General features: G+C 40.8%; 2 protein-coding genes across 2 annotated transcripts; both read right to left on the bottom strand.

Annotated features, from left to right (window-relative positions):
* Positions 1-650: 650 nt before the first annotated feature.
* LOC134445360 (arrestin domain-containing protein 3-like) lies at positions 651-7,090 on the bottom strand. Its single transcript, XM_063194444.1, has 7 exons — positions 6,738-7,090; positions 6,605-6,643; positions 5,669-5,729; positions 5,412-5,559; positions 3,678-3,774; positions 2,792-3,048; positions 651-1,515 (listed from the first exon to the last, which is right to left on the bottom strand). The coding sequence occupies exons 1-7, from the start codon at positions 7,048-7,050 to the stop codon at positions 1,021-1,023; spliced, it is 1,410 nt and encodes a 469-aa protein (XP_063050514.1). The 5' UTR covers positions 7,051-7,090; the 3' UTR covers positions 651-1,020.
* Positions 7,091-9,647: 2,557 nt separating this feature from the next.
* On the bottom strand, positions 9,648-16,070 carry LOC134446030 (arrestin domain-containing protein 3-like). The gene is made up of 7 exons (XM_063195253.1): positions 15,443-16,070; positions 15,032-15,073; positions 14,325-14,385; positions 14,082-14,229; positions 12,774-12,870; positions 12,245-12,504; positions 9,648-11,441 (listed from the first exon to the last, which is right to left on the bottom strand). Exons 1-7 carry the CDS (start codon positions 15,702-15,704, stop codon positions 11,088-11,090), a joined length of 1,224 nt encoding a protein of 407 aa, XP_063051323.1. The 5' UTR covers positions 15,705-16,070; the 3' UTR covers positions 9,648-11,087.
* Between the last annotated feature and the right edge of the window lie 6,670 nt (positions 16,071-22,740).

The following is a 22,740-nucleotide window of genomic DNA, read 5'->3' as shown; positions in this document are numbered from 1 at the left end:
GTATAATTATAGCTTCATTCAGTCAAAAAAAAAAAAAAACATTTTTATATTTTCTATTGTCAATTAATGTCTGGCGGTAGCACTTTATTCCTGGTACGCCAGTACAGCTTTTAGAGTTACTCCACAAAACGTGTATTTAATTTTGTTTTCCTTATTATGTTTTATGCAAGTTTTTTATTTTTCCTATTATGTTTGAATACATGTTTGTTTGTCTATGTCTGGAACTTTTTGTTGGCTGCCATTTTGACAAGGACTCCCTGGCAGGATAGGATAAATTAAATTTGATTCCTTCTGTCTGGCAGCCGTGACAAGGTTGATTAAAGGTAAAAAAATAGGTAGTTTAAAATACTGTATGTTGTTTAAATGTAGTTTAAATAAGTAGTTTGAAATAAGCAGTTTGAAGCTCAAATGCCGCCCCCATTACAATATCCACCAAGAGCTAGTGCAGCAGATGAGCAATCACATGAAGCACATGTCAGAGAGTATATGTATGGCATCTGTAGAATAGCAATTTGAACAAATGTTAAAACGTGAGAAGTTGCATGAACTGTAAAGTCCATAATATGTGTAAACAGTAGGATTCAGTAGGACGGTTCATTGTAAGGAAGTACAATCATAGATCCTTCGACATTTAGTTGATTTTCTTCTCAACTTGCAAACAAATGCGAAACCATGATCAAAGATTTCAGCAAGGAATTCTCTCCATTATATTTTGTTCCGTTGTTGCTGGTGTGGAACATTTCCAGTCATCGTTATCCTTATTATTCCCAGATGCCACAAACAAAGGTAACGTCTCAAGTTGACAACGGGCCATTTTCCCATTTTCACATGACGTGAGATCACGTCAGATTTCGATGCATCAAAGTAGTGACACATGTGTACTGTAAGCTCCATCCAATAGTAACATACTTGTAGACATATAGCTGAGATGACAATGTTTTCTGCCTCAAACCCGGTAGTATACCTGCTTCTCTTCAAAACGGAACTTAGCCAACCTAACATTATGGTGAAAAAGCCTCATCACAGCAAATCAGATTTCTTGGTCTCTGAGGAATCCTGGACGGTGGGGTAAAGTGCGCCATAGGCAGGGGGAGGTGCAGCTAGCGGGGCGTTATTCCACCCTCCCGGAGGGGCATTTTGGGGGGCACCACTCCATGTTCCCGGAGGGGCGCTGCCGGGGGCCATGGTATTCCATGCAGGTTGAGGCCCAGGGGGTGGCGCATGGTTCCATACTTGTGGAGCAGCATTGGGGGGCAGCATGCCCGGCCATGTTGGTTGAGGCCCATACGGTTGGGGCCCAGCCGGTGGGATGGCACTATTCCATGCTGGTTGAGGTGAAACATAGGGGGTGGTGTTGAGTCCTGGCTGGTTTGGGTTCCACCCACCCTCAAATCCAAAGGAGGGTGCTGCTGGTGGTTGTGCAGCCTTTCCACTTCCACTGGGTGACGTAGCAGGGAGGACGACAATGGGTAATTTGACCTCTGGGTCTGAAGAATAGGGAACGTCAAGGTAGACCTGCATGGTGGAGAGAGAATAATTGAGTTACGGAAAATTACTCGTCACGGCAACTTCTGCATGACCTTTTTTTTCCCACCGTCCTTGAAAACATTGCCATTTAAATTATTGAATGACCAGCGGAACTGGTAAAGAAGAGTTTGGAAAAAAAACATTGACTACATAAGATGCAGGCCTTTAATTTGTATATTATCTATTCTATTTATTTTGTTCATCTATTTCTATATTTGTGCACTGCACTGTGTACAAGCTTCATGTACTTCGTGTAGTGTGTGTGTGTGTGTGTGTGTGTGTGTGTGTGTGTGTGTGTGTGTGTGTGTGTGTGTGTGTGTGTGTGTGTGTGTGTGTGTGTGTGTGTGTGTGTGTGTGTGTGTGTGTGTGTGTGTGTATGCGCGCGTGTGTGTAAACTGTAATTACAAAACACAAGTAGCCCATCAATCACATGTCATCATGAAACTACAAATATTGGCCTTGATCAGATAAAAGAACACAAAAAAGAGGGGATGTTCTACAACTGACTCCACTAAAAGGGGGGAGGAAAACGAAAAGCTCTACAGTTGTCAGACTGGTTTTACTACTTGTGTCACGTTGCGCAACCTCTCGTAAAGGGAACACAAAGGTTAGAAGTTGATCCCTTGCTTGTAGAGGAGTTTGGTGTCTGGTATGGGCTAGCTTACTCACTCCACGAGAGAACACCCACAGTATCCCTGGCGGGTAGAACTTCATAATAACCTTCCTCTTTAAATGGTTCATTGATGGTTGATCTTAGGATTACAACTACTTAATTATCAGTTTGTGTAAGTCTAACTAATGAACTATAATATAGTTCATCATTTATAAACCACAAATTAATCATTTGAAAACAATCATTTTGCTTTAAAAAAATAGGTTACTTACAAATAGCTTTATAGCCGTTTATGGAAATCATAAACTGATTATAAAGTATTGAAGATGTGTGGAGGGCCTACGTGTAACTTATTTAGTATATTGAGTTTTGATCGATCGCTATTTACAAATTACTAATTGACGGTTTAAGTGATTAAATATGTTATTGTAGTTGTGAAATAAACTATTACTTAACTATTTATAGTGGAAGGCCATTCTGCTACCGCCTTATGTTGATGAAGTACTTTGGCTTTGACATGTTGAGTTATTGCTCACGCTACACAGTGGTGAAACACACACACACTGTATTATTGGCCCTATCGCATACTAGACACTGCACACATTTCAAAAGGGGTCAGTCAGTTTTGAGTCATCTCAGATGCCTCTTTACCTTAATTCTGTATTCCACCTTTATGATCCTGCAGTTGAGGACAGAGGCGGTGAGGGGGGGAGACAGGGGGACGATCTTGGTCACGGTCTGTTGTTTCTTCTCTTCGACGGTCTCTCCTTCCTCTTTGAGTATGTCTTCCGTGTGCATCTTCCTGTGGTTCTGGGCGAAGAAGCTGGTCTTCTTGTAAAAGCAGTACTTCAGCTTGAGGTCCCGAGATGAGTTGTTCTGGACTTCGGCCACGACTTTCATCTGTTCTCCTGTCATGAAACAAATGGTGGTATTAAAGACGGGCAGACACGGTGATATTAAATTCACCAAGATATAGCTTTCCTTTGGATGTGATACACAATAAAAGCATTTGGTTTTTTTACCATTGTACTGCATTGTAGCTGTCATTTATCTGCCAGACACAAACTCTAGCTCTACTGAATACAATGCCCATGTACTGTACGTCCTTGTGCACAAGCCTCCAGTAATGCAGATGTGAAACAGGTAAACTTCATCAAAGAGTGATTTATCAGAATCCACACATATTACTGTAAATGTCCTGAGATTTCTTTGGACATGATAATGGTTGAATTTGTTGATCAGACAAATTCCAGCGCTATTAAATGCAGAGTGTCCCACCTAGTAGTAATAACGGGATGGATTTTGTATAATCCTGTGTGCACAAGGATTTCATATTCCAGGAATCAGACATGGACACACCCTGAAATGCAGATACACACTGACAGACACAGATGCAGGCACACACACGCAGGCACACATGCACGCGCACGCGCACGCACACGCACACGCACACGCACACGCACACGCACACACACACACACACACACACACACACACACACACAGCTTAGCGTTGTACCACTCTTTTGGAATCTTACCCAAAGAGAAGCCCATTCTCTCCGTGGTGACACTAAATGCAATATTTCCAGAGGTAAACAACTTCATTTTTTTGTCTTTGGTCCCATGTTGAGGCACCTGATGGAAGAAGAGAAAACTGTCATCCCACAAGCTGGGACACAAGAACCTCCAAGCTAGTCCAGTCAAGTCAAGTCGTCTTTCTTACGTTTCTTATTTTCCCATGCAGACATAGACATAGAGTTTAGGTGTGGACATAGACAATTAGACATAGACAGTTACACATAAATTACACCTAGACTAAACTAGTGTTTCTCAATGGGGGCTCTACATCCCCACGGGACGATAGGGATGCCTATAAGTTCGCCTTACGTTCGACTAAGTTGCAATTGCTGGGCATTAGTCAATTTGATTTTTTTTTTACAAAGGGGGCCGCTGGCAGGATTCAGGGTTACGATTAGTCAAGTCAAGTAAAGTCGGCTTTATTGTCAATTTCTTGACATGCACTGGTCATACAAAGAATTTGAAATTACGTTTCTTACTTTCCCATGCAGACATAGACAAAGACTTTAGGTGTGGACATAGACAATTAGACATAGACAGTACAGTTAGGTCAAGGGGGCATTGGGAGGCTTATGATGATGCTTATGATGGGCCGTTTCTTCAAAAAAAGGTTGAGAACCACAGTACACCGAGTTGTTCATTCGTCTCCACCAGAAAGAAATTAGTCTTGGTTATGGAGTCAGATGTTTCGCTTCTCATTTAGTCTGACCATCTAAAACATTTCAAATTCCAACAAGACCAGTGACCAATCAATCTCGATCATTTCTCAATGGAGTGTGTTTAACAAGACAATGATGCACCAGTTACAGTAGCAGATGTGTGATGGAATGGGCTGTCTTAAGAATCTCCTCCCAAATGGTAAGAAAAACATGTCCTTTCCCTGGTCAAGAGGCCTTAACTGAATGTAAGGCAAGGCAAGTTTATTTATATAGCGCATTTCATACACAGGTGCAACTCAATGTGCTTCACAAAGTTAACAAATGTAAATGAAAGGAAAACAGGGAAGAAAGAAGGAAATGAATTAGAGTCAAAAAACATTTAAAACATTAAGATAAAACATAAGGTAAAAATAATAATAAAATAAAACATAAATAAACATAAAACCTTGAAAAACATACGCAGTCTTCAGATTTTAACTGTTCGACGACAGAGGAGTCTGGCCTCCTTTTTTCCGTTTACCTGATAGAGTCTAGAATTGTCAGGGTTTTGTTTTCTCTTATTTTACCGTCTTTTCATTCAATCCTCAGAATTTAACTGTTCGACGACAGAGGAGGTAGCCTCATACTACCTAGTAGGGGCTGCACGATTATGGAAAAAATGATTATCACGATTATGAAAATGAAATAACCAAGAAAGAATTATATAAGGGATGAACAACATAAAACTGAATTGTAATAATTATGTAAAAGGCAATATCATGAAACTTAGGTGGACACATTTCTGGTCGTAAATACCAGTCTGTCAGCATGTTCTTGCTTCAAGGACGCTCGAAGGCAGGTCACTATTGCCACGATTAAATCCCGGTTGAAATCTTGATTTCGATATCACGATTAAATCACGATTTTCTATTATTTTCAATTAATTGAGCGTCCATACTACCTAGAATAAGATCATCTGATTACACATTTATAAGACATGGGTGTTGGTGTGAAGGTGTTCGTATTGGTATTATATGTTGGCCTATTGAGACTCACCATTAGACCAGGAATGGTCAGGTCTGGCCCTGGTTCATACTTAAGCTCTGCCTTGTCTGTGCTGGAAAGTCGCATAGACCTGCTCAGTTTGGCCTCCAAGGTGTAGGCGATAAAGCCAACGGATCCTTTAAAAGACGGTGGGAGATTCCTGAGGAAAATGGACAATGAAAGATATGTTCAGTTCCAACTGTGTGATGACGATCTGGGTAATAGTCTCTTTCCTTCCTTCTTTACATCCTTGTACTAGTAGGACTTACTGCTGAGGGAACTGGAATGTAAATGGATACACATGAGTTCCTGGGGCAACGACATCACAATCTGGAAAAAGATGGAGGTCTTTTTTATTGTTTAAATAATGGAAGGTGTAATGATTTCAAAATCATGCAGTGAATAATTTCTTCAAGAAATCTTTCAAAACTTTCAAGGAACGCTACACTGAGTTGCCATAATCAGCAGGCTTGATTGTTGTACACACTGTTAAAGTCAATTTCAATATGCTGTTGTATTGCTCACGCTACCCTTGACTTGTCAGTACCCGGTGATGCCACATTTTTCAGCTAAGCCCTTTTCCGAGATATGAGCTATTCTAATGGGGGCAGCGTTTGTTTACATTTCTTTTTAAATTAACATAGGCCTACTCCAAAATTTTCCCATTTTCCCTGTTTGCTAGTTGTCTGCTGATGTTGTATAACTTTTCGGATGTTTTTGGGAATAAATAAAAATGTTTTTTTATGAAATGTAACAAAGAGCTGCCCCCATTACAATTACCAAGATCTCGTAAAAGGCTGAAGAAGAAGAAAAAAAACACAGGTACTGAGTACAGGGTAGTGTGAGCATTACAACTGCATGTTGAAACTGACCGAACTGGTCCTTTAAGGACAAACAGAAAGTAAACAGTAAACTATAAACTCACAACAACACAAAAACGATTTTCTTTAAATATATTAAATTGTGTATTATATGTATATTGCGTATTATATTGCAGTAGGCCATGCTTTGCATTAGCCCATAGGGACATCCTTTAGAGAAGCAATGCAAACAGGTCTGATGAGAATGCCATCTCATCATTTACAATAAGGAGCTTGATGAACCTGTTTCAAACACACTGGAACATTGTCTTGCCATACTTGATCACTTATCAAATTCAGGAATGTGTCGATTTTTAATGGTTATGGTTCGAGAGAGGTACTTACAAGGCTCTCCAGCAGCATTTCTCAGAACAGGACAAATGTCTAAAAAAACAGAAGCATAAAAAACAGTAAATGCAATGCCAGAGCAGCTTATTCAAAACAAAAGGGTCACTGTGAGCTTTACAGTTTTACATACCATTTCCCTTGACTTCTCGTATAAAAAACTGCTCCAGCTTGAAGTATTTCTCCTTGTCATAGTATGTGCGCGTATGGCCACCGTGATGATGATGGCCAGCATGCCCATGATGATGATGATGATGACCATGATGGTCATGCTCTGTCCACCGCACTTGTGCTTTCCCTTTGAATTTAATCCGAAACGACTCAATCTTTGTGTCTTTGGCTATTTCAACTGTAACCCGTCCATTTATGATGTCTCCACAAGTGAAGGTGTTGCTCGCATTGATAGCATCGTAGGTAACCGAAATCTTCTTAACAGTTTGTGACATCTTGCAAAAAAAGTGAAGAGCACTTCACTTTGGCAGAGCACTTCACTTCAAGTATCTGCTATATGTGCAAGCCAGAGCGTTTTGTTATCTACCTTGTACACCACAAAGACACACCTACCTTTTATGGGTGTGGTTATAAAGGGATTGGTTGTGGACCTACTACAATACCTGTGATGAGTCTGCTTCTGCAAGGGGATTTGCCTGCAGTTACGCCCAGTTTTTTTTTTTTTTTCAAACTGTTATGAATTAACAGAGTGGTGAAATAACACAAAACTTTGGTTTTAATCCTTGGAAGAACATATACCTATTGCACAGTTGTTTTACACAGTGCAAGAGGCTGTCTTGTACATGAAAAACAGCTTTGTTTGGTTAAGTTCAGACCAGTATAACTGGTTAAACGAGTGTTTCTCAACATGGACTCTACAGCCCCCCAGAGGGTGTTGGGCAGTCCTGGGGGGGCGTTGAGAAGGATACAGCTGTTAGGGGGCGGTGCTTAGTTGCCATTAGGGGATACCAGAGCCATACAGAGGGGAGAGTTACGCGATTGGAGGATCAGGAATTAAATGGCAGCTCCGCCTTTCAGCGAGATAAGGGTGTTCCTAAAGCGGCTGTCTTTCCATAGACTCAACATAGAACCACCACATTAACAGCCAAAAATAAGGACTAACGAACTATACTGCGGGATAATCACCACAAATATGTAAACCATCAACTGTCTCGGTGGTGATAATCCCAACAGTTTTACCATCTGTGATGTTAATCTGAAGTTATTACTACGAACAGCAAGTCTTGTCATATTCCCTGAATTGCATCGCATTGCATTTGCTGTGTGCTACGCCCACTACTAGGAACTAACACTCGCAACGCTGAGCAGTACTGAGAGGCTAAAACAGCTAATTTTGCTAATGAGGAAGTCGGCCTAAGCACACAGCGGAGATTGCCCGACTCTCCCCTCTGTATGGCTCTGGGGGATACTAGTCTATTTTATATCTTAATACTAAGAGGGGCGTTGGGAGGCTTATGATCTGGTCAGGGGGGCGTTGGGAGGTTTATGATGAGGTGCAGGGGAAGTTTATTCAAAAAGGTTAAACGCTGGGTTAAACAAAATGACTAATAAGCTGTTATATCAGACCACGGACAGATGAACCCCTAGAAATTGAATCCGCAGACCCCCCGTTACTGTTACTATGTTACTATAACCTTACATCACCAAAAGTGTCTTTGTATGTTACATGTTGCTATGATGTACAGTCAAGTCTTTTCAGCAAAGACTGAAAGGGCTTGCCGCTGCTTGTGGGTCTTACCCTCGTTTTGTTTAACCTGATTGTTAATTTTTAACCTGGTTATTTGATCTTGACCATGACCCTAACACAATTTATGAAGGGTGTTGACCCCACATACAGCACAGTATGCACACTATACTTGTACTTGAGACCCCTTGGTGAGGGGAGGGCCTAGCCTACTTAGCAGGATGTGTGGCTTGGGAGTGGCCTGGTGTCTTGTAAGCTGCCCTCCTGGGCTCTGAAAGTCTGTACATTGAGCTTCCTTGTTGTCTGACATTAGTACAACAGCAAATTTCAAAATAGAGGTTAGTAGCTACTGGAGACATTGAAATGGACTAGGTCCGAAACGTCTGTTGCTCCAGTTTTATCCACTGACTTAGTTCTTTTTGTTACTTTTTGGCTAGAATATACAATTTTTGACTTGAGACTTGAGTGCACCTACATTTCTTGGACATTTTTAGTATCGCTACTTTTGGTGAGGAGTCACACTAAGCAATACGTGGCTTTGAGTTAAGGCACATAGACACAAACCTGTTAGGCTTCTTTTCACTAGTATTTGGGTAGGGAAACAGGGAGACTTCCCAAATTTGAATAGTACAGCAGTGGCTATAGGTTTGCAGGGAGCCTGGATGGCGGGTCTAATTTTGTCAAAGAACGTATATGGGCCCTATCTGAAAGTTCCAATAAGTTATGGATTCATGAACTACTTCAAAATATATTATTTATTGTGTATGATAAGAACATGTTAAGTACATGACCTGGCAGCATTAGATAGATATTGACAATCACAACACATTATATTTGATTATTAAAACAAAATTGGCCTTTCAAATTATTATTACAATTGCAATTTAAGAAATTATTGGCAGAAATAACAAAACTTTAGAGGGTTGACGGATGTGTCTCAAATAAAGGAGAGTTGGCAAATTATTACACACAAAACACATTTTTTTTTCGTTGCATGCAAACCAGTCATGTGAATACAACAGTTCGGAAACAATCCACATGTAATGTTGTGCTTACTATACATGGCCGTGTCCTGCCCTTGCCAACTGACAATGTAGTTAACATTCATTCACTGGCAACACTGTGGTATCAAACTCCAGCAGCTGTCTGAGTCTTACATAATGATGATAATAATGATAATAATAATAATAATAATAATAATAATAATAATCTCTGCCCAATGCAAGTGGCTTGACATCTGGATGTTTCTCAGTGTAACACATCACATTTAGTAGATGATTTAGTCTTATCTAAAGTGGCTTACAAGCAAGAGTAATAGTAACATGTAGTGAAATGAAGCAGACTTAGTACAGTTGAGCTTTTTTATGACAGAAAACTAAAGAAATAAAACACATTTTTTTGTAGGCGACAAAACATTTGTCTTGCCATTTCTATGTTAATGAGACGATTAATCTTTCTTCAGTGCAACACTTTTTTTACATAAAACTTCAGTTGACAGGTTGTACTTTTCATATCGGTGACCTCTGAAGCCAATTGATTACTTACTTGAAAAGTCAGGTCATTAGCTGATGTTCCAACAACATGGATAAGCGACAAAACATTTGGGAGGGACTGTTTGTGTCAGTTCTGAGGTGTTGCACATGTGAAAGCAATGATTTGTACTTAGTACTGAGGTATATAGGCTGTCCAGGTAGATTTTGTCCATGGAAAGTTGGTGGATTTTCCCAAAGAAATAAGTCAGGAAGGATGTCGCCTTTCCTGCATCTGTCAACTCCTTAAAAAAAGGGCCTACAGTAGCAAGAGTCTCCGCTGAAATAGCCCTCTCCCAACATCATCCATCGATGATCACATACTCCTTTTTGAAGAAAATCCACTGGTCTCTAGCTGATGATCATGATTAAGGCCTTATTTCTAAGACAAATATAACACATTGATTTTATGTGCTGCATGCCTCCATGCAAGAGTAACATTGTAATTCAATCCAGCAGAAAGTTCATAATATTATCAACATTATAGATCTATAGATAAATCGGCGCTATAATGGTTTCTTTTCTGCTTGTATGAATTACCGTACAAAGCACCCCACACGCAGCCTGCACATCCTGTACATGAAATCAACACATGGTTGTTGTATTTGTCTTTGAAAGCCTAAGGAGTCTGATTTCCTGACTTCAGTCCCCCCCAAAAAACCCTGTGCTCCATGTGCTCAAGAAAAAAATCGAGCAATCTGCGTTAGTTCTGGCAGACCACATAGTCAACGCGCCCTTTTGCCTATTGGCTGACGCCGACCCAACCCATACAACTCTCCACTAATCAGCTGCGCTTTGGTTAATCAGCTGCAGCTCGCAATTGGATGCTGACATATGGCGCGCTTTATTTAAACTACCGAATTTGTTTTCCTGTCATTGCTTTTTGTTGCTTGTTTTGCTCCCACCACCTCCCCTGCTCCACCAGACTAATCGTTGTCAAACAATGTCATGTTGTTGTTGTTGCTTGCTCTGTTCTAGGGGGTATTTTGCCTTTCCAGCTAAATGGAAGGCACACCACCTGAGGATGCTGCTGTTCCCTGTATTGGCTTCCATGGAGCTCATGGAGAAGCCGGGGAACTTCCTCCGAACAGAGCCATACCCCCAAACACAAATGTATGCATTCAGAAATAAAGCTTAAGAAATTTATCTCTGTTTCCCGTCTCATTTTTGACTAGAGTGGATCTGACAGAAATGTTATTTAGTTAAAAAAATGTTATTTAGTTTAAAAAATCCTCAGGCTGCACAAGGAATGACTGATTTAGGATTTGGGCAAGGGAGGATAGAGTGCATAGGAGTCGTAGGAAGGAGGGGGCGCTGATGGGGGAGCACTACTCCAGGCTGGTGGAGGGGCATTTGGGGTGGCACCACTATCCCATGGTGGTGGAGGAGGGGTACTGGGAGGCACACTGTTCCATGCTGGTTGAGGCGCCGAGTAGGGTGCTCCACTATTCCATGCTGGTGGGGCCATGGGCGAGCCGGAAGTGTTCCAGGCCCCAAAATCGCTGGAGTATGCAGGTGGAGGTGCGGCGTGCCCACTGGCTGGCGGCACGGGGAGGATGACAATGGGAAATTTGATCTCTGGGTCTGAGGCGTAGGGAACGTCCAGGTAGACCTGGTGGAGAGAGGACGCTTGAGTTACTTACAGGCGTTACAATGCTACAACCAGGCTACAAGAACTTCCACAGCACAGCTTGTAGACTGCAGGTTTAATATCATTCATCGCCATACTAATATCCTGCTTTGAAAAGGAGAGCCTGGCCTTTTGAATGCTTTTGTTTGACTATGGATATTGCAAGTGTGTGTGTGTGTGTGCGAGAGAGAGAGAGAGAGAGAGAGAGAGAGAGAGAGAGAGAGAGAGAGAGAGAGAGAGAGAGAGAGAGAGAGAGAGAGAGAGAGAGAGAGAGAGAGACGTAATGGCAAAGCACAATGACCAGTTATGTGAGATGATGACTGCAAACAGACCTGGACTCACATAAAAGGTGAAAATGTCAGTCAGTCTTGTTTAATGTCAACAACTGGTAGGCCTACTAGAAAACATTAAGTTGTTGAACTTGTTATGTTGTTAAATTGATGGCTCAATTTTGCTCCATTTCTTTAAAACCTACCATACATAGAATGAACACAAATGTCAAAATGCTAAAGGTGTTTTCATGTGGGCTTTTTTTGCTGTGCTGATAAAAAAAAGTTTTTTTTTTTTTTAAAAAGCAATCACAATGGCTACGTTTACATGACGTTTTCAATTCCGAATTAATAATTCAGATTTAAATAGTTTGCTCGAGTTTACTTTGATCTTTCATGAAACGTAGCCAATGTCTCATCAATGCCATCAATGCCAATGCTTATTATTAGTATTATTATTATCAATATTATTATTATTGTTATGTCTCATCATAAATGCTTATTACTTTGTATTACCTTGAGCCTGTGTTCCACCTTTACGATCCTGCAGTCGAGGACAGACACGTTGAGGCCTTGTTGTGGGATGGTGATCAGCTTGGTAACGGTTTGACGTGTGGACTGAGCAATGGACTCTCCTTCCTCTTTAACGATATCTATTAAGTTCAACCTCCTTTTATGTCTGGCAAAGAAGCTGATCTTCTCGTAAAGGCAATACTTCAGCTTGAGCTCACGCGATGAGTTGTTCTGGACTTCGGCCACGACTTTAATTCGTTCTCCTGTCACAGTAACAGACATCATAAGGACTCGCATCACATTTCCAAATCGTTTTGCATTTTCAATATACATGGATCAGTCTTACATGTATTTCCTAGGCACACTGAACTGCCTTTTGTGTATACAAGTAAACTTGCCTTGTCTTTGTGCCAATTATAGGAGACACGAAAACCAACACACACACACACACACACACACACACACACACACACACACACACACACACACACACACACACACCTTGCATAAATGCATTGTTTTGGAATCTTACCCATATAGTAGCCCATTCTCTCCGTGTGAATGCTGAAGGATACATTGCCTGAGGTAAACACCTTCATACGTTTGTCTTTCGACCCGTGTTGAGGCACCTAAGGTTGGACCACATACAGTACAGGTCAAAAGTTTGGACACACCTTTTCATTCAATGCATTCTGATCTATTTTTGTGGCTATTTACACTACATTCTAGATTTTTATGTAGGGCATCAAAACTATGCAAGAACACATATAGAATTATGTGCTTAACAAAAATATATATTCTAGCAGTTGTCCAACAAAAATGTCAGCTGTCCATCTGTAACGGAGGCTAACTAGCACAGAGTTGGCGTGGAACGTTGGTAAACCTCCCTCCGATAGCTTCATACAGTCTCGTGCCGTTGGGCCGAGAGACTAGTCTCTTGGCCCAGCGGTATCGTACTGTGTCTCCCATTGCCGAACCGTAGTAGTTGACGAGGTCGCACGTTCGATCCCCGAGGGGGGTGAACAGGTGCAAGATGACCTCCGTCACAGTGGTGCCGCTGACCCGGGATGGGAGTGAGGTTTAAGGGGGAGAGTGTAACGGAGGCTAACTAGCACAGAGTTGGCGTGGAACATTGGTAAACCTCCCTCCGATAGCTTCATACAGTCTCGTGCCGTTGGGCCGAGAGACTAGTCTCTTGGCCCAGCGGTATCGTACTGTGTCTCCCATTGCCGAACCGTAGTAGTTGACGAGGTCGCACGTTCGATCCCCGAGGGGGGTGAACAGGTGCAAGATGACCTCCGTCACATATCCACCTGACGTCAATACGGCACAACTGATGGTTCCACACAAAAGTCACCCAATAACTCACTAGAACAATATAAAGGTCACTAGGGATGCAAATGATGGATTCATTCATTAATCGTTGGTTGATTGCCTTATCGATCGACTTACAATTAATTGATAAGTAGCGTTTTTCCCCCGAAACCTCCATGTTTCTCAAAAAAAAAAACTTAATCTAAAATATTAAAAAGTCAGATAAAATGCTGCATTTAAATGAATTCCATTTAAATTCTTTAGACCAAGGGTGATTTAAATATTCCCACTATTCACATCCCTCTTCACATCTTCACTTCATGCCCATGCCCAAGTCGATTAATCGATTAATCGTTTGCATCCCTAAAGGTCACTATACAAGGCACAAGGCATTCCAAATATTTCCGCCGGCAAAACAGGTAGCCCTACTAGTGAGTGCTGGCAAAATCACATCATAAAAAAGTGTTCTATCTTGTATGGGACAGGATGAGTCACTGTATGAAGACATAATGGTTCTGAGGCTTACCATTAGATCAGGAATGGTCAGGTCTGGCCTCGGTATATAGGGAATCTCTGCCTTAGCTTTGCTGGAGAGTCGCATAGACCTGCTCAGTTTGGCCTCCAAGAGGTAGGCAATCCATCCAGCTGTTCCTTGAACGGGTGCTGGAAGGTTCCTGTGCAAATGGGAAACAAAGAAATGCTCAACCCCCCACTTTGAAACGTGGGTGACATTTTTCTGCCTTGCATCTTGTACTATCAATGGACTTACTGTTGTGGGAACTGAAATGAAAATGGATATGTGTGAGTCCCTGGGGCGACAACATTACAATCTGGAAACAGAAGACATATTGACATGAATGTGAAAACACACACACACACACACACACACACACACACACACACACACACACACACACACACACACACACACACAATGAAATGCATTGAAAATAAGCACCTACATCAGCAACAAGTCAGTCAGGGAAAATGCATGATCTCTGCTGCCCATAAAAAGGGCAGAATTTCCTGGATGGGGTCTTATCCTGTAGAATCAACTATTTCAAGACCTTTACATCTAAATGAGTAATTAACATTCTTCCAAGTGTGGCTAATTATCTCACTTTGGACTTTGTTCTCAAACAGGTGAGTAATCAGCTGTTGCAACAAGTGGACCATTGATCATATCAGACAGGCTACCTGAACATGATGTTTTCATTGTAAATAGCTGACACATAGGCCTAGACCTAATGCTGCCGGCACAGACAGAGGGAGCCACATTGAAGCTGTCAACTAAGTAGCCTACCTTCAGGGCATATGAAATGTGAGCCTATTAAGATCTCGGTAGCTTGGAGAAAGCGTTTCACAAATAGCCCTTCTACTACGTGAAGCGTAGTTCTCCATACAACCCGCATTTAGACCCTGCCTATAGGCTACACTAGTCTATTTAATAACATTTCACGTATGATTCAAACTTACATGGCTGTCCACTTTCATTTGTTAGTAGCGGGCTCCTGTCATCTGCAAGACAAAACACAAACACAATCAGCGTTTTAAATCAATGGCACGGTTAAAGCGGGGGGCAATCGCTATTCCGACATACCGCTATTCCGACATACCGCTATTCAGACAGCTGACATACCGTAGGGTTAGGGTTAGGGTTAGGGTTAGGGTCAGGGTTAGGGTTAGGGTTAGGGTAACTGTATGCACTCTCCCTAAACTTAGTAAAAGCTGAGCAACGTAGCACAAACCAAAGAAATTGCATAACTCGCGCCGGTATTCCGTCAATAGACATCAATGTCGGAATAGCGACATGTCGGAATAGCGCCACGTAACCGGTTAAAGCAACCATAGGCCGTCGCATGTTAGTCAGGTTTTTGAGTAGGTTACCGTTGCCTCTGGCTTCCCGTATGAAGTATAACTTCGTGTCGAAGTATTTCTCTTTGTCAAAATATGTGTGCGTCGTTTTGCCATGACGCTCAGTCCAAAACACGCGCGCCTTTCCTTTGAATTTAATCGTCAACGAGTCAATCTTTGCCTCCTTCGCTACTTCGACGACAACCCGTCCATTGGCGATGTCCCCACATGTGAAGGTGTTGCTGGAGTTGATGGCATCGTAGGTAACTGAAATCTTCTTAATAGTTTGCGACATCTTCCCAAATAGGTTAGTTCACGGCGGAAATGTGATTTAGCCAAAGAGTAGAATGATAATAATGGAGTCCTGAAAAGCTACAGTGCCCAAGCAAACATGATTCTAGGCTACGCTTGTTTCAACACGCCAGCGGTCCAACAGTGTGTGGCTATTGGGCGTGGTCAGCAACAAACCATGTCCAGCTTCAGAGATAGAAGTTCTAGACACTTTATCAGAGCAAAGCAGGGTCAGAGCTAGAGAACAGCTCTGAGCAGGGTTTCTAGGGCTGGATCAACCCGTCTGCTGCCTGCAGACTTCTTGCAGCGCGTGAAAATAAGTAGGCCTACTACTTTGTTTAGCCTACCAAGTTTCTGTCAACAATATGCCACTGCCCTGACCGAAGTGACGAAAGCATTGCATTCCATGCAAACCCAGAAGGGGCGGCCTGTGTCATGACAGTGGTCATGCATCCTACTTGCCAGTCCCTGCTAAATTAGTCCATGGGCCGGAGCAGAAGTTGGTATCACCTGGGGTGGCAAAGTCTATCAATGTTTTTTGTAATCCTCCATGCCTGAGGGACATTATTTGCTATGATAGCCCTCTGGAAGTGGTAGCTTTCTTATATTTTTACTCACTTTTATAATGACACTCAGTGCATTTTGCAATACATGCCTATATATGGATGTAGGCGTAGGGTGAACTAAGGTAATTTGGGACATCAGCCAAATTGGGACAAATAAGGTTTTGGGTTGTTTTCTTTCTAAATATTAGCAGCCAATCACAAAATGGGATGTAATATTGTTACTGCAACTGTCATGTATAAGGAACAATAATTTTATTTGGTGTTAAGTATCATAAAAGAAATGAAAATAAAGGTTTGAAGTGACAGTGGATCCAACACTTATCAGTTTAGCTAGCTGACATGTCGATTATGCTATCAGATCATAAGGATATTATGGCTGAATTAGTGATTATATGGTACAAAATATGATTGAAATATATGTTGTTTTACTAAAGGTTTAACTCAATATCAAAACATTTACACATCTGTCTTTACTTTATTAAGGAGACATACTTTTAGTAAGTATAGTGGAGTGAGCTAATTTGGGACAATATTTTAAGCTAAAATGGGACAGTTTTCTCATAGCAACAGAATGGGCTTCTGTTAGCTGTTAGCATAACATATTAGCACGCCATAGGCCTGTATTGTAATATGCATCCCACATGCTAATGGCCATGGCCACAGTCACACATGCCATACTCCTTCAATATTCTCTTGAAATGGAAATGTTTCAGGGACGTTATATCATTTTTTAAATAGTTAAGATCTTGGTCTACAGTTAACAAGAGAAAAACAATATTATTCTTCAGTTTGTGCAAAAATAATGATAATCAAACAGACTGTCCCATTTTACATTAAAGGGTGTCCCAAATTGCCATAGCATTTTCTCACAACGAAGTTGGTGTCTCACTGTTTTTAAATGTTAATATATTATAAAATATCATACTTCAAAATCTAATTCCTACATGGAAATGTACCCAAGACCCATATGAAGACATACAATTACTAAATGTTGGTGTATTTTAAACTTAAAGTGTTTTTTTTTTTGCGATCTACCAAAAGTGTCCCAATTTACCATAGTTCACCCTATGCAAGTGTCTGTGATGATGGGATATATTTGTATTGATGTTACATCACATGTAGACACCTTAGGGATTTTAAAAATATACAGTTTTGATGGATAATGTACTTTCCTATGAATTATATAGGTCAAAATATATCCGTCATACACTTTTTCAGCAATATAATGCGAGGCTAGATTGATGCAGAAGCCTGTAGGAGGATGGGTCAAATCCTAATACTTGCTATATCATATCTGTAGAGTGTGGGCTTTCAGAAAATATATGGGTTTGGTAGTTTAATATAAATTGTACACCTATTTAGGCCAAAAAAACATAACTGTCTAATGGATTTCAATGGAAATCAATGCATTTCAATGTAATCCCAAGCACATTACATAACTAAGGTATAGAGGAATGTAGGAAGTTGGGAGATGTCACAATGCACATTATATCACATCTGGAGTGTGTAGACCTCTGAAAATAAATGGATTGGATAGCTTAATAGAAATTACACAGTTATTTTATACCCACACCTCATGGCCGTCCATTAAATATCAATGCATTTCAAAGTACAATGTACTTTACAGACGGATAGAGGAAGTTGGGAGACCCCAGGGGGATAGGTTGGATTGCATCGTTTGCTATATCATATCTGGAGAGTGTGTGCTTTCAGAAAATACATGTGTTTGATCGCCTAATATAAGGTATGCTGCTATTTTAGGCCTAGAACTCATAATTGTCCAATGGATTTGAATGAAAATGCAATGTAATGCAATGTAATGCAAAGTATATTACAGAAATGTGTTGTAGAGGAATGTAGGAAATTGTGAGTTGTCCCAATGCATATTATATCACATCTAGAGTATGTAGACCTTAAGAAAGTATATGGACTAGATCAATGATTCTCGAACTGTAGGCCTGGGCCCACTGGTTGGCCCTTACTGTATTCCAAGTGGGACTTTATTTATTCAGTCAGTGATGAGCCCTGAAGATGTATGAACATTTCAAGGGGATCCCGAGTTGGAATAGGTTGGGCACCATGGATTAGTCAGTTTGATACACATTACAGAGTTATTTAGACCCAAACCTCATAGCCGTCCATTGGAAAACAAATGGGCTTGATATGCAGTACAGTTATTTTAGACTCAAAACTCATCTAGCCATTGAAAATCAAATCAAGCTAGGCTATATTCAGAATGAAGGTAGGTCTAAAGTGTAACGGAGAAAACTGGACGATGCGATCGCAATTGCACACACATCAGTTTCAAGAACAGTACATGGAGATCATGCATAACAGTATTTTCATTTTGGTTGGAACTAAACTAGACCATTACTTTTTCTGAAAATGTGTCTTCTTTTAAACATACCGTACAATCTGACTTGCTGGGTATGTTAGGTGTGTTGACTGCTGTAGTGTCAAAGACAGATAAGTAGGTACATCATGATACAAACAGAAATGGCATCAGGTGAGTCTTGTTTAATTTCATATGTGTTGTGACCAGTGTTGGGAATAACGGCGTTTAAATAAACGGCGTTACTAACGCTGTTACTTTTTTCAGTAACGGATAATCTAACTAATTATTCTTACTGTCAGTATAACGACGTTACAATTTCATACACTCCGTTACTGCACGTTACTGGTTGGGTAGCCTATGCGTCATCACCGTGCGTTCTAGTACCAAAACCTCTCCATACTGTCATATGGCCACGTTCGCCGCTGCCATCCAGCCAGTAGAAGTCAGAAAGAGGGACAGAATGAGTGTGTGTGTGCTGCTTGGTGAACAGTGTTTGTCTGATCCCAGGATTGTTGCGTTTGCGTCCGGATAGGTGGCCCGCATCACCGGGGGCTGAATGGAGGGAGCGCAAGCAAACATTACCAGAAACATTTCTCTCACCCCTAATTTCTCCACCAATAGGCCTAACTGTATGGGCACTACGACTGCATTCGCCACTACCGCCGACTCACTTGAGATCGGATAAAGTCACCGAATGAGTTGCAATGTGTGTGTGTGCTTAGAGAACATCCTTGCTTCGCATGTCGGCATCACTGCCTTCGGAAGTTTCGCCGCGGTAAACAAAGAGTGCTCGTCCGATCATTATCCTCCTCGTGAGATAAAAACTGTCCTTCAGAGTCAGAATAGGCAAATAACTCAGAACTTCATGCTCAGAACTTCATCATGATTCAACTTCTCACTAACCACGATGAAATAGCTCGCTGATAGTTCGCTGATAACAACACAAACTCAACTCGCACGCTTCGAGACAAAGGCGCAAAGTGGCTACTTCCGCATTTTGTGGTCGTGGTCTTTTACTGCTTCACGACTCTGTGAACTACAAAATGACGTAATCGTAGTCTTGTTTGAAAGGGTAGCATTTAGTAATAATTAAAATGTAAATACTACATTTAGTAGTAATTTAAAGTTGGATTTAACATGCACATTTTCAGTTGAATTTAAATAAGCCTATTAAAATGTGTTATTTTCTTTTATTAAAAAAAAAATATATATATTTTGTCCATCCAGTGGCTTTGGTTTATTATGTTGCAATAAATTGTTGTTTGTAACGTTACCTGTCTTTACCGTCCTTCTCTAGGCCTATGTGGTTTATGAAACATGGTCGGGGGGCGAGTAACGCAATAGTTACTTTTACTGGTAACTAGTTACTTTGATACCGGAGTAACTCAGGAAGTAACTCAGTTACTTTTTTGGAGAAGTAACTAGTAACTAGTTACTTTTTCAAAGTAACTTGCCCAACACTGGTTGTGACTGAGATGTTGGAGAATGAGTAAGTACATGATGAACAATAACTATACTACAGACTTGTGAGAACACCAACCAGCGGGAATATAACTCCACAAACATGCTGGAGGGATGAAGGAATCTCACTGGGATTTGATGATTCATCAAGGAAGAAAAGATATTCAAGGAAAACTAGTGCAGAGCATTGATTGTGTGCTTCACTCTATTAGACTCAGAGGCAACAAAGTGAATTGAAATCATTGACTGCATGTGAAGTGTGTAGTGTGAAGTGGGGCGTAGAGCAGTTGGGGTCCTGATCTCTAAGGAAAAGTATACAAATGAATAGGCTATCTGCCAGTTCAACACAATTTCCTCACTTACTATTTTGGAAATTAATCTCCTTTTGTTATTTCACAAAGGATGGCCAATCATGCACATTGATACTGTTCAAATGTCGGCATGTCTGGGTAACACAGCATGACCTGACACTAAATCCAAAAAGCAAAGCTTGCAAAAAGAACCCCCATGTAATCGTCCGGGATCTTGCTGATGTCTTTGGTGCCATGCCCCATGAGCTCAGTGATGTGCCCCCCATTTAAGAAAGTCCCCATTTGAACAGTATCTGGAAAGAGGACTTTCAGCTTACATCAAGATGTGGCTTGAAGTTTCAAGATGCCCATTACCAATCTCACAACTTGCAGTGCAACAAGGCATGACTACAGATGACACTAAATTCAGACATACTGTATCGTGAGTCCAGAGATCAGTGGTGAGGGAAAAGGCATTACTTGTGGTTACTTAGTGCAAGTGGAGACCTGCAATGGGAATGAGGCAGCATCAGCTCCCAAGAAGGCTGGAGATATTGGTGTATCCTTCAGTTTCCTATTCATACAGCCATTTTCTTTGAAGATTGCCTCCACATGCCCTCAGACAACCAGCTCATTATTTAGTACATTGTACCATGGAAAGGTACATCGCAGCCGGGAAATTTAAGTCTGCATTGAAGAGGTTAGATGCAGTAGGTTTGTGGCAATATACATCACCAAAACGTCTGAGGGATGTGGGAAGCAAGGGTCTCACAGCCACCAAAAGCACAGGTATGATCACCCTGTCACTTCCCAGTAGGGTTTACAGTTTGAAGTTCAAAGACACCCTCAAAAGCCAGAGGAACTGAGTCAGAGGCCCTTAGTGTCATGTGTTCTAAAATCAACTCATTACTCAGAAATTGAAACTGTTCATGAAACTTACCCCTATCATTCTCCAATTTGTTGCACCAGCAACCAGCAATCACCAATGATGCTGATTGGATGGGGAAAAAGCCACAGGACCCAACAAATGGCAAAGAGCTCCTAAATTCAACTTCATCATTTATAATTCACCATGTTTTCTATACAGCTATAGCGCAAACACTGAATCTCTTCATGACTAGGTTTTTGGAAGACTAGATATAATAGCCCAACCTGGCTGATTATGATAATAGTGATGGAGATTTTGAAAAATATAATTCACACACATTATAATTTGTTAAAACAGCATACCATAGGTGCAATTGGCACGTGTGAAGGATTCTGAATGCACTATTTGCATTCTTTTCATTTAACAGTTAGTGTCATTACATTCTCATTTCTGTGAGTGAGCTGACAATTGTAATATTCTTCTTTTGAAAATGCCATTCTGAGAGTTACGTATCCTCTTGACCTCTTGCCTTGTCCTAATTAATCTTGTTTTCAAACACTTGAGTGTCCACCTCTTGTAGACTCAAGTTGAGCCATTTTTGCAACCAAGACACTATGGTCTCTATCAAGATCTAATATGCCTTGTCAGCCATTGAATAGTACTTTCTGAAAATAACATCCACATGCCCATCAACTAATCATCCACAGGGTGTCAGAAACTTTTTTCCATAACTGCAAGTAGGCTATATGATAAAAGGAGACCAGGCAACATTTTTTCACTTCATGGGTGACCCAATACTACCAGTGCTTATGGGTTTGAGGTTCAACAAAACAAAATTGTCAAAAGAAAATCTCATTTCATGTAAAGAAGTAAGCGTGGTCAAGTTTGTATCAATAGCACTCTGGCCCATTTTAGGACATCTTAGCATGCATCTCCAGCACATGCCTACCATCACTTTAATTTATTAGAAATATAGGCTAAATGTGTCCTGGCCCACTGACTGAAAAAAGATTATTTAACATAATGTATGTAGGCTTTCTAAAGATCCACTGGATGTTACATTTGTGTTGTGATATCTCCCAACTTCCTACATTCCTCTACCTTAGTTCTACAATGTAATTGCAGAACTTGCATTTGCAATGCATTTCAATGGTCAGCATCTAAAGTACCTGAATTATGTGCATTTAGCAATCTAATCCATATATTTTCCCAAAGGTTCATAATGTGCATTGAAACATCTCATAACTTCCTCTATCCCTACATACGCTCTGTAAAGTCCTAAAGATTTCATACTTTTAAATGCATTGATGTTTAATGGACGGCCATGAGTTGTGGGTCCAAAATAAGTGGGTTATTTGTAGTAAGCTATCCAATCCATATATTTTCTTATGTCTATACACTGTAGATGTGATATAATGTGCATTGAGGCATCTCACAACTTCCTACATTCCACTATACCTTAGTTATGTAATGTGCTTTGCATTACATTGAAATGCATTGATTTCCATTGAAATCCATTA

This window comes from Engraulis encrasicolus, chromosome 3 (genome assembly GCF_034702125.1).
Source record: "Engraulis encrasicolus isolate BLACKSEA-1 chromosome 3, IST_EnEncr_1.0, whole genome shotgun sequence".
In the NCBI taxonomy this organism is placed as follows: domain Eukaryota; kingdom Metazoa; phylum Chordata; class Actinopteri; order Clupeiformes; family Engraulidae; genus Engraulis; species Engraulis encrasicolus.
The sequence above is the reverse complement of the archived record's forward strand: the minus strand, read 5'-3'. Positions and strand labels throughout refer to the sequence as shown.